Source organism: Podarcis melisellensis (genome assembly GCF_964234715.1).
Source record: "Podarcis melisellensis genome assembly, chromosome: 13".
NCBI classification, from domain to species: Eukaryota; Metazoa; Chordata; class Lepidosauria; order Squamata; family Lacertidae; genus Podarcis; species Podarcis melisellensis.
In genome coordinates, this window is record NC_138545.1 from 12823644 (window position 1) to 12836576 (window position 12933).

Here is a 12933-nt window from a genome sequence, read left to right on the forward strand (position 1 = left end):
CAGGAGAAAAGAAGCTTACTCCATCTTCCATGTGACAGTTCTTTAGATATTTGAAAAAGACTATCATATCTCTTCTTGGTCTTCTCTATTTCCAGACTAAACATATTCAACTCCCTCAACTTTTCCTTTCCAATAAGGCTTGGTTTTCAGACCTTTGATTATCTTGGTTGTGATCCTCTGCATACATTCCAGTTTGTCAATATCCTTCTTAAATTGTGTTCTCCAGGTGTGATCTAAGCATGGCAGAATAGAGCAGTACTATGACTTCCCTTGATTGGGGCACTAGACTTCACTAGAATCACATTAGCTCCCCCTTTTTTTTCTTGTGTTGCTGCATCATACTGTTGACTCATGTTCAGCTTGTGTTGTACTAGACACATAGATCCTTTTCACATGTCCTACAGACAAGCCAGGTGTTCCTATCTTATATTTGTGCAGCTGGTTGCGTCAGTCAACTAGCTACAAGTGCATCTAACAGTGACTTCATCCCATGGGAGACTTTGTTGAAAGCTTTGCTGAAATCAAGATATACTATGTCTACAGCATTCCCCTGATCCACTAAGTTTGTAACTCTATCATATAAAGAAATGAGATTTGTCCAGCATGACTTGTTTTTGAGAAACCTATGCTGGGTCTTAGTAATCACAGCATCCTTTTCTAAGTGCTCATGGACTGACCATTTAATTATATGTAAGGAGAAAGGGAGGCTGCTTTAGTGATAGTAGAATGTTCACCCTGCAGGTTGAAAGGAGGAGAAGGAGGAAGGAGATCTAAGTGAGCCTTTCCAATTGGATAGACGCAGCCATAATCTTTTGGGATAAATCTATTGGGCACCACACATGGTGTCTGCTGACAAAAGTAGGTGGAACTGCCCCACACCACCTCTCTGATTTCCCACCTCTCCCCATTTTTCTCTCATTCTCACCTCTCAAATTACCTCATCTCTCCACTGGAAACAATTGTTAGGGGAGGGAAATCACAACATGTGGGAAACAGAAGGATAACCCCTCTCTCCTCAGCCGCAACCCCATGCTATCTGTCTCAGGAGACAATGGAAGAGTGTGCCTTTGCGGGTGTGGTCAAATGCTTGGAAGGTTACAGTGCCTGTTGTGGCTGTACAGAAAGATAGAGACATGTTTTGTTGCAGATGCTGCAAATAGACATAAAAAAAGCTTCCATTGGCACCATGAGGAGCTGTTTGTTTAAAGCCCCAATTGCTATATGGGGAGTGATGGCAGGGGGGATGTTAAAGGCCTCTTCTCATGTTGCCGTCCTCCAAATGTCTCAGGGAGGCACACAAAGAAAGGCCTCTGAAGCCAGATTCAATAATATGCTAAACATTTAAAGTTGGGTTTTTAACGTTGCATAGAAGTGTCCGTGCATACTTTCCAAATAAGTGACGTTCATATGACAAATGTCCTGGTCAAAGTGCCAGTGTTCCATCAAACTTCCTGGAACTGAGGGCAATAAAATATATTTTAGTTCACTATATGAGTGAAACATCTATTGTAGATACGTCTCATGGCATATTCTGAAGCAAAAATTCTGAGAGTGGATTTAAATACCTTGCAGATTTATGACGCAGATATACCAGCACATTGTGGCCCTCACATTTGCTGTAACGGAGATCAACGAAAATGGTAGGATCTTATCCAACCTCACCCTGGGCTTCCACATTATTAACAGTCAATTCTTGGCAAGTAGGATGTATCTGGCCTCTATGGAACTTCTCTCTACATGGGGCAGATTCATCCCAAACTACAATTGTGATCTCCAGGGTAATGCAGTAGCTGTCATTGGGGGTCCTAACTCAGACGTGTGTTTCTTCATGGCAGACATTCTGTGCATCTACAAGATTCCACAGGTACGTTTTGCGCATGGAGCATAAGACTTTAACAAACCAGCTGTGCTTCCCTTGCCTTTTAGCCAGGCTTTGGAGACAGAAAGTAGCAAACTAGAGGCAGTTCTGACCTGCCACTTATAAGAAGCTGCTGCAGAAGAAGTACTGTGAGCAACATCATGGGAGGGGTGCTTCTAGGAAAGGTGAAACTCCCTTTTTCTGGATACTGCCTGGTGTTTAAGAAATCTTGTTGTCTTTAATGCGTTGAAATGTAAGGGGGGGAGGGGTTGTTTGTTACCATATTTCTGTTTTGCTATGTTATGTTGGATTATGAAATACCGTATTTTTCGCTCTATAAGACGCACCAGACCACAAGACGCACCTAGTTTTTGGAGGAGGAAAACAAGAAAAAAATTATTCTGAATCTCAGAAGCCAGAACAGCAAGAGGGATCGCTGCGCAGCCTGCATTCTCTCTATAAGATGCACACACATTTCCCCTTACTTTTTAGGAGGGAAAAAGTGAGTCTTATAGAGCAAAAAATACTGTAGTTTCTGTAGTGTTTGTTTGAAATGCTTCCGTTTCCTTCTTGCATGCCACTTTGAGCATTATTTGAGTGTGTGGCAAAGCAGAATACAAATAAAATTTTGGAACACTGTCTATGATGAGTTTAAAAAAATGTTAAGACAAACATTCAGGGGAGAACCCTGAAGCCTTTCTGTTGGGCTTCTGACAACCAGTATCCGCAGTGATAAGGAAAAGGTGTTCTGGTATGCCACAACTGCCGCTAGAATGTTGATTGCTAGGAACTGGATAGGGGATAAGATACCAACAAGGGAAGAATGGCAAAACAGGCTGTGTGAGTATATGGAATTGGCAAAAAATGACAGCGGCAATTAGACAACAACCAAACCAAAAACTTTTTTAAAAAGTGGGAAAAGTGCAAAAGAATATTTGGAAAAACATTGTTCGCAAATCATACCCTTGATATGTTTCGAATAAATTTCACAAAGTCAAAATTCACATAGATCAGTTTTATATTATGTAATAAAAAGATAATAAAGATAAACAACATTATTGTTAATAGAAAAATAAGAGAGAAGAAGCTGCATTGAGGTGGTGGGAAGTCACTGGTGAAGAATTATGGATGTTGTTTGGTTTAACTATGTATACAGTATATGTAAAAATAAAAAAAGGATTGGAATATGTAAATGATTAACAAATGAAAAATCGAATAAAAAGCATTAAACAAAAAACAAAAAAAATGAATGAATGGAAATGAACAGAGTTTTGGAAGTAGATTGTTGCTATTTTCTCTGCTTATTTCCCATGTAGCTTGGATATGGCTCTGCTTCAGTGACGAATGATCAAAAACAAGGAGCGTTCTTTCTGCAATTGTTCCCTGATTGGTACCACCAGTATTTTGGGATTCTCCAGTTGCTGCTGTTTTTCAAATGGACCTGGATTGGGATAGTTACTTTACATGCTGACAGCGGAGAAAGGGTTGTCCAGGCCATTCTTCCCAAGTTTTCCCAGAGCGGCATCTGCTTTGCATTTATTGAATTTTATCACAAACTGGCACATTTTGCAACTGACTTTGGAGAAATTCTGGAGAATACGATGGAAACATACATGGTTATTTTGAGGAGCACTGCCACTGTTGTGCTTGTACATGGCGAAATTCAAACCATGATATTTCTGAGAATGTTTCCTGTTACTTCAGGCATTGTGGACACAGCAATGAAGACAGCAGGTAAAATCTGGATTATGATAGGTCGTATGGAGTTCGTTTCACTTTCCTTTCAAAGAGGTTTCGACATAGACGTAATCCACGGTGCTATGTCCTTGGCGATTCACTCAAAGGAGGTGTCAGGATTCCAGACATTTCTTCAGTTGAAAAATCCCAATTTGGAAAAAGGAGATGGTTTTCTCAAGATCTTTTGGCAGAAGGCATTCAACTGTGAGTTCCCCACCTCTGCACTGGGGATGAGAAACTGGAAGCACTTCCTGGATCTGTTTTTGACATGAGCATGACTGGCCACAGTTACAGCATGTACAATGCAGTCTATGCTGTGGCACATGCTTTGCAATCCATGCGGTCCTCCAAATTAAAAAACAGAGTGACAGTGGAAAGAAGGAGATGGAAGCTTCCGAATCAACAACCATGGCAGGTAATGTCTGCAGCAAAAAATATAGGAGTGTTCATTCTCTTGCTTTGCTTCATTTTGTACATTGTAGAACATGGTATAAAAAGCATTGGCTAAAGCAGCTGCAGTAATAAATTTAAGCTCCACTGAGTGCTTATGGACCCCAACATTTTCTTGGAAAATTAAGATGGTGTTGACTACTTCATCGGTGTCTTAACAGTGCTGTTCTACTTCCCATTTTACATGCATAGCAAATCTGCTAACCTTGTGGGACACCAACCAGGATGATGCTGTAGATACCCTAGGGCATGCTGCTCAGAGCTCTTTCAAAGCTACCACTGGCTCACAATATCTGTGTGAGGAACAACAGTCCTGAAGCCATGCAGACACTGTGTGTGCGTTTGTGGAGAGAGAGAGAGAGAGAGAGAATATAAGGAGGGAGTGTGTAGGTTTTTTTGTATATGACCTTCATTTCTTTTAAATTCCCTCCTTACATTATGAATTCATAGATAAATGGGGAGAAACCAACAGGTTGTAGTTGTGAAGAAAAGGTGAATTCTATTTTAGGCATCTAGATGGAAAATAAACATTCGCAATGTCGTGCACAGTTACAGTCATCCCACCTCAAAAAGCATATTGCTCAACTGGAGAAGGCTTAGAAAAGGACTGCCAAAATGGTCAAGGGACTGGGGCAACATCCCTATAAGTAAAGGCTACAAGCAGGGTGTTTCTTCAGGGGGAACTCACAGGAACTCAGTTCTGGCACCTCTCAGGTGGGCGTCATTGCCATTCTAAGAGAGTGATGGAGGTGTTCATGGTGAGTTCTGGCACCTCTTTTTCTAGAAAAATAGCACTGATTACAAGATCTGGTGCTGGTCAGGTGAGGCAAGCAAAGTGGGGACATGGTAGGTGTGTGTAAAATTATGCATGGTGTTGGCAGGGGCAGCCCTCCAATAAGGCTCTCTGAAGGCACTTCCCTGTTTCCTGCCTACTTGCCCGTGGCAGTGAAGCCTAGTGGAATGCTCCCCCATCAGAAAGCCATGGTGCAAAGGCAAGAGAGAGATCACCCATTGGCTGTGATGATGACAACACAAATTAGGATAGATTAAAAATTGTACAACAAAATGGCAGAGGGAAGTTAAAATATATATTTTTGAAAGACAGAACCCCCCACAACTCTGGACAAAAGTGTTCTTGGCTAAGCTGTGTCTGTGTTGGCTGCAGGAGTAGCAACACCATGACTTTTAAAGGGACTGTTGTGGGGGGGAAATGGTATTCTCTTTATTCTTTTGATTCAGCTTCAGCACTATCTGAAAGGAGTCTCATTTAACAACAGTGCCGGGGATGAAGTTTCCTTTGACCAAAATGGATACTTGGCCACTGGATTTGATATTATCAGCTGGGTCACATTTCCAAACCTGTCCTTCCTGAGAGTCAAGGTTGCAGAGATAGACCCCATTGCTTCCAAAGAGAAAGAATTGAACGTTTCTGTTAATAGCATCAGATGGCCTAGTGCTTTTAACCAGGTACAGATGATTCATGGTTTGGGACCACATGCTGGTGGGCGGTTCTAAACATGGGAGGGGGGTCCATGCTCGTTCACACACTGTCAGAAATTTGTCAAGTGAGGTTCTGTTTGTCAAGTGTTCTGATGGAAAGACACTGGCCAAATCACAGAGGGAGTGGAAATATTTCCTTGAGAACTATTTTCATATACAGGCTGAGACCATTTCATTAGGCCCCCATGTGCATCAGTGGAGTGCATATAAGTGTGCCCAGCCCCATTACATCCCCAGTTCTGCCCCAGTTCTGCCACCTTCTGGTTCCAAAAGGATCTGTGCATCATCAATCACACATCAATTGGATGTGACTAAAATGATTGCCATTTGTACCAAAAATTGTGATTACAGCGGTACCTCGGGTTAAGAACTTACATAATTCGTTCTGGAGGTCCGTTATTAACCTGAAACTGTTCTTAACATGAGGTACCACTTAAGCTAATGGGGCCTTCTGCTGCCGCTGCACCACCTCCACGCAATTTATGTTCTCATCCTGAAGCAAAGTTCTTAACCTGAGGTACTATTTTTGGGTTAGCGGAGTCTGTAACCTGAAGCGTCTGTAACCCGAGGTACCACCGTACAGGCATTCTAGGGTTGTCATGTTTTGAAGAGCAAAAAAGAGGACACATTTGCCAACTTCTACTTGTAACTTTGGATCACTATGACCAGTGGCGTAGCGTGGGTTGTCAGCACCCGGGGCAAGGAAAGTAATTTGCGCCCCCTAACCCGTGGATTTTAGCAGGGGGCAGAGAGCTGCGAGCGCGAGCGCGCCCCCCCAGATGTTGCGCCCGGTGTGGCCGGCCCCCCCTGCACCCCCCACACTACACCACTGACTATGACGACTCTTATCATGAAAAAGAGGACTTGTCCTGGGGAAAAAGGGCATATGGAAACCCTAGACAACACCATCTTGATATGTGGACATGATTTAATGAAAGCTTTGTCAGGAGGCCTCTCTAAAGTATTACCAGTTTGCCATGCCAGTACCAAAGAAATATATGGCCTAAATGCTGAGACATTAACCAATTTCACTTCTGTACAGGTACAACCCATTTCATGGTGTAATGATGTCTGTCAACCAGGTTATAGCAAGAGAAAGAAGGAAGGGAAGCCATTTTGCTGCTATGATTGCCTTCTATGTCCAGAAGGGAAGATTTCAAACCAGACAGGTAAGAGAAGTCATGCCCATATTATTTTTCCCTCTAGGACATACCGGTAGTTTTACATTCGTTTTACATTCGTGTTTACAGACCCCCATTTCCTTCATATTTAAAAGGAATAGTTCAGTGGATAGAGTATAATATGGCAAGTGAATATGGCAAGTGTGCTCTCATGCACAGCACCCAATTTCACCAGGACAAAATGAAATCAAATGAAAATAATTGCAAAAAATCCAAACATCAGAATGGAGGTTATGCTAATTCTTTTTGTAATGTCTAATAAAAGTTTGGTGAAAAACTAGATATATTTTTTTTAAAAAAAACCAAAATCCAGACATCTACCGAGCTTCAGGTTACCTTTCCTGTCTTCATACCCCTAAATTCTGGATTCTTCTTAAATCATTGCTTTTTGTCGATATTTAAAAAAAGAAAAAGTAACATTGCTTGAAAATTATGTGAACTGATTTTGAGCTAGCAGTTCTCATTCAGTTTCAAAGAGATGTTTCTGTAGTGCACTGAATGCAAACTTCACTGCAATGAAAAAAATATTTCTTTCCTTAGACATGGAGTACTGTTTGATGTGTTCAGATGGTCAATATCCAAACAAAGGCCAAGATTTATGCATTCCAAAGAATATCAGTTTCTTGTCCTTTGAAGAACCTTTGGGGATCGCTTTAGCTGCTTTTACTCTTTTCCTTTCTTCTATCACAGCTTTGGTGCTGGCAATCTTCATTCAGCACAAAGACACTCCCATAGTCAAAGCCAACAACCGGAGCCTCACCTACACTCTCCTCATGTCCCTCCTGTTCTCCTTCCTCTGTGCTCTGCTATTCATTGGCCGACCTGAGAAAGTGATATGTCTGCTTCGACAAACCACTTTTGGCATAGTCTTTTCCGTTGCAATTTCATGTCTTTTGGCCAAAACCATCATTGTGGTTCTAGCTTTCATGGCCACCAAGCCAGGGTCCACTATGAGGAAATGGATAGGGAAAAGACTGGCTGCTTCTGTTGTTCTTTCCTGCTCCCTCATTCAAGCCACTCTTTGCACTGTGTGGCTAGCAACCTCTCCTCCATTCCTAGATGTAGATATGCACACAATGGCTGAAGAGATTGTTTTGGAATGTAATGAAGGATCTGCCATCTTGTTTTACTCTGTCCTAGGCTACATGGGTTTCTTGGCCACTGTCAGTTTCACAATAGCTTTCTTAGCCAGGAAGTTACCTGACAGTTTTAATGAAGCCAAGTTTATCACCTTCAGCATGTTGGTCTTCTACAGTGTTTGGGTGACCTTTGTCCCAACTTACCTTAGCACAAAAGGGAAATACATGGTGGCTGTGGAGATCTTCTCCATCTTGGCCTCTGGCGCTGGGTTACTGGGCTGCATTTTTGCCCCTAAATGCTATATCATTTTGGTTAAACCTGAGTTGAACAACAGGGAGCAACTGGTGAGAAGAAATAATTCAGGCATTAGAAACTAATAACCCCTAATTGTGATATTAGTTATTGCTGGGCTTGAAATGCCTCCTGAACTTTGTAGGCCTATTCTGTTGATGTGAAAGGTTTTGAGGGAGAACCACTTCTTCTTTTTATCATGTATACAGTAAAGATAAAGATAGATTGTGTTAGCTATGCTTTATTGAATCTACATGCAATGTTTAAATCTTGGTAATGCACCCCATTTTTTTCAATCCAATTCAAATCATTGTTTCACATTATCATTTATAGCTGCCAATTAGCCCTTTTTTAAAAAATTGATTTTTATTAGATTTTACAAAAATGAGTTTATAACAATACCAAATACATATCCATATAAAGAGATTTCTCTGAATCTCACGACACCTCTCATCCCTTCCATGGGTCCAAATGTGAACATTTTCAACTACAGTGGTATCTCGGGTTACATACGCTTCAGGTTACAGACTCCGCTAACCCAGAAATAGTACCTCAGGTTAAGAACTTTGCTTCATGATAAGAACAGAAATTGTGCTCCAGTGGCATGGCAGCAGCAGGAGGCCCCATTAGCTAAAGTGGTGCTTCAGGTTAAGAACAGTTTCAGTTTAAGAACGGACCTCCGGAACGAATTAAGTACTTAACCGGAGGTACCACTGTACACATTATTACATAATCTATATTTTATATCCATCCATATTGTCCATATTACCAGCTTCAAATTAGTCCTGATCTGCTGATAGGCACTGACTTCAAGCTTGCTGGTATTGGCTGAACTGCTGAGTTTTGGGTGGGGAGTTCCACATTGCGATCGACCCCTGCTGAAAGCAAAACTAACACTGAGAAATGGAGCAAGTGTCACCATATATTTTAAGGACACCTCGGACCCAAAGCCTTGGGTGCATGATTATCACTTTCAAGGTGCCTAGCACCACTTGCTATGATGAGTAGGAAGCACACCCTGATCTTATTCAGCCAGTCTCCTGTGGTTTATTTTATGAAAGGATCAAGAGGGCCAAATGTCCTCCAAGCACCTTATCCTTGTTCTCACACTACATAAGCTGAAATCAATTTCTCCAGCAGTGCAGATTTTCCAGGGAATATTTACTCATACTTCCTCTGTTTGCCACTGGAGCTACTGGTGGGCACACTTGTACTATCAGGCACCACACTCAGAGGTTCCTTTTGTCACTCTCAGCCCTGGGTGAGAAGTCGGGTGCTTCTAAGGCTGTGTAGGTGCTGCTGAACACATGGACGTGCATTACAGATGGTTTTCTTTTTTAAAAAAAGCAAGACATGGTTTAGCATGACATCTTCATGAAGACCCTGTTTTGCCTTTCCCCATAAAAGTACTATGGTGTGGAGTTTGCCAAGATAGTTGGCTATCCACCAGGAAGGATACCAACTTACAACTTTATTCTGCAAAGCTGAAGAAAAACATGCCACCTTTTTCAGTTGGCAATACAAGATGGGGAAAATGTTGAAGAAGAAGAAGAGTTTGGATTTGATATCCCGCTTTATCACTACCCAAAGGAGTCGCAAAGCAGCTAACATTCTCCTTTCCCTTCCTCCCCCACAACAAACACTCTGTGAGGTGAGTGGGGCTGAGAGACTCCAAAAAAGTGTGACTAGCCCAAGGTCACCCAGCAGCTGCATGTGGAGGAGCGGAGACGCGAACCCGGTTCCCCAGATTACAAGTCTACCGCTCTTAACCACTACACCACACTGGCTACTCTATGGACTGACTACTCTATGGAACTGGAAGCTTCTGTCTGCTTTTTGAACCTCCTTCTTTTGCCAACAGCCTGATTTAGAAATTCTGCCCAGTTTCATGCCATGTATAGAACTAGAAACTATGCAAAACTTTTCTTCTTTTATGCCAGTGTCTTCCCTACTTTAAGGCCTCCTTGACTTGATGGCCTCTTCTTGATGGCCATTAAATAAGAGGCTGCCCTATAGCAAGCCAGAACATTGGTTCATCAGACTCTGTACTGTCTACACTAACTGGTAATGGCTCTCCATTGTTTCAGATGGAGATCCTTCATAGCCCAGCTTTGAGATAAAGGTGTTGGGACCAAGGACATTGTGCACCCCTCCCTCTAAGTCTCTTGTTATTACAAATAATTTGCTATAAAAAACTTTTTATGCAATATTATAAAACTTGTTTCTTATTCCACCAAGTCTGATCATTTACCTATCTATCTGTCATCTGCACAAGGTTTCCCAAACCTGGTATTCTCCAGATGTTTTGGACTTAGACTGCCATTATTCCTAATCATCAGCCATTCTGGCTGAGGCTGATGGGAGTTGGATTCCAAAACACCACTGGGGAAGGCTCTCTACACGATACTGGCAGTAGCAATCCATGGTTCCAGACAAGAACCCAGCTGTAACTGGAAATACCAGAGACTGAACCTGTGACCTTGTGTATGCAAAACATGAACTACTATCTTTCCCTTCTTTGCCCAACAGACCACTAATTGGATTTCAAGGCTGAACAGAGAATTGATATGACATGTGAATGCCAGCTGTAAAAATCAATCCCTCTCAGCCCTTGGATAACATCCAAGCCAAAAAGCAGGATGGCAACATTCATCCTTTCTTCTTCCAAGACACCCTTTGTAGCAATTTGGCCACTGCCCCATGGACATCCTTGTTCCTCAAGGTATAAATGATAGGGTTGAGAAGTGGGGTGACCACAATGTAGAAAAAAGCAATTTTCTTGTCACTGTCTGGAGTTGTCCCTGACCTGGGTCTCATATACATAGAAATAACAGTGCCGTAGAACAAGGTGACCACTGCCAGGTGGGAAGCACATGTAGAGAAAGCTTTGCTCCGACCCGTAGCTGACTTCATTTGTAACACAGAAGACAGAATGAGTCCGTAAGAGGTCAGGATAACAGAAAGGGGCACTAGAAGGATAATCACAGCTGCTCCAAAAACGACAGCCTCCGTAACACGGGTGTCAGCACATGCAAGTTTCAACACTACTGGCATCTCACAAAAGAAGTGATTAATGAGGTTGGAGCCACAGAAGGGGAAGCGAAGAGTGCAAGCCACATTTATCAGGGAGAGCAAGAAGCCACCTGCCCAGGAGCCCGAGGAAAGCTGCAACTGGTGCCACTTATCCATGGCAACAGCGTAGACCAAGGGCTGGCAGATGGCCACATAGCGGTCATAAGCCATGGCACCAAGCAGAAGAGCTTCAGTGCTCCCCAGGGACAGCCCAAGGTACATCTGGGTCACACAACGGGCAAAGGAGATAGCTCCATTCCCAGACAAGAGATGAGCCAACATCTGGGGCACAGTGCAGGTGACATAACATATCTCCAGGCCAGAGAGTTGAGTCAGGAAGAAGTACATAGGTGTATGGAGGCGGGGGTCGGCCAGCACCAGCATGATGATAACCAGGTTCCCCAAAAAGGTAAATGAGTAGAATATGAGGATGACCACAAAGAGGAGAATTTGTGTCTTGCGGTGGTTGGAGAGCCCCACCAAGATGAACTCTCTGACAGAAGTGAGGTTCTCAGATTCCATTCTTGCCTCCTCCCTGTAGAGAAAGGACAAATGTAAGAGACCAGGCACAATGGGACAACCATCAACTATCATCTCTCCCACAAAGCAGAAGGTTCTAATATGTTTTTAAATAATATGTTTTATCATTGGTGTTCTGTAATGTGTTTTTAATGTTGTACACTGCCTTGGGATCCTTGGGATAAAGGGTGGTATATAATTTGAAACTGAAACAACAACAACATATCAAGTGAATGCTCTTAGTTGTGAGGACCACCCCCCATTTGACTCTCAAATATTCTTAGGTATTATTCTTTTGCATGATGATTTAGATAGTTTAAGCTCTGTGCACCAAGGTACCATGTAATACAACTTGGACCATGATGCTGATTATGTGAAGAGAAAGATTTAGACTGCAATCCCAACCCCACTTACCTTGGAGTAATTCCCACTTTATTCTGTTGAGCTTGCATCTGAGTAGGCATGGCTAGCATTGCTCCTTTTATTATTTCACTTGAAACATTTCAGGTAAACAAAAATACATAATAACAAACAAGACACCTATAACAAAACTTGACGTACACTTAGTTCCAGGGCTGCTTCTAAATGCACATGAAGTATGGGGGGGGGGAATATTGAAGATAAAGAAACAGCAATATGGAAGGTCAACAAAGATAATGTAAAGATTTTAAGTTACAGACCAAAAATCTTTAGATACAATACCAGTCCATAATGGACAGTGGAGATCTGGAGGAAGGACTGCTGCCTGTTTTCGCAGGAAAAACCCCCCTGAAAAATGGAAACCAAATAACTGGGAATTGTTTTAGATTTAACCCCCTGAGCTGCCTGTTATGTTCCATGGCACAGAGTGTATTTATCAGCTTCAGCTGGTGGTCCAGCTGTGTCCCTGTCTGGGATAGGCGATAGCCTAACTTCTACCATCTATGCTCTGGTAACCTCTAGTATAGATTACTGCAGCATGTTATATGTGGGGCTGCCTCTGAAGATAGGTTGGAAACTTCAGATGGTGCAGAATTCAGCAGCCAGTGCTCACATGGGCAAGACTTATTCAGCATATAACGCCAATACAAACATGTGTCCTTTTGGGGGTGATGTATTTCCCCTCTTTTTCCCACTGTGAGGTGTGAGTAGCCACTTAACAGTTTCTATTTTGGGGGCCCTCCAGATTTGGGTAATCCAATTCCTGTTTTCATCTGTCCCTGGTTTCTTCCGTTCTAAAGTTGAAATAATATACATAGGGACCAA

At 42.4% G+C, this 12933-nt stretch overlaps 1 protein-coding gene and 1 long non-coding RNA gene across 2 annotated transcripts in view; both read right to left on the reverse strand.

The window, feature by feature from the left end:
• The window catches only part of LOC309355032, a 171797-nt gene that overhangs the window by 142650 nt on the left and 16214 nt on the right, over positions 1-12933 (reverse strand). The window lies entirely within an intron of this gene.
• On the reverse strand, positions 10473-12177 carry LOC309353930 (putative olfactory receptor 2B3). The gene is made up of 2 exons (XM_081883543.1): positions 12103-12177; positions 10473-11704 (listed from the first exon to the last, which is right to left on the reverse strand). The coding sequence occupies exons 1-2, from the start codon at positions 12159-12161 to the stop codon at positions 10747-10749; spliced, it is 1017 nt and encodes a 338-aa protein (XP_081739669.1). The 5' UTR covers positions 12162-12177; the 3' UTR covers positions 10473-10746.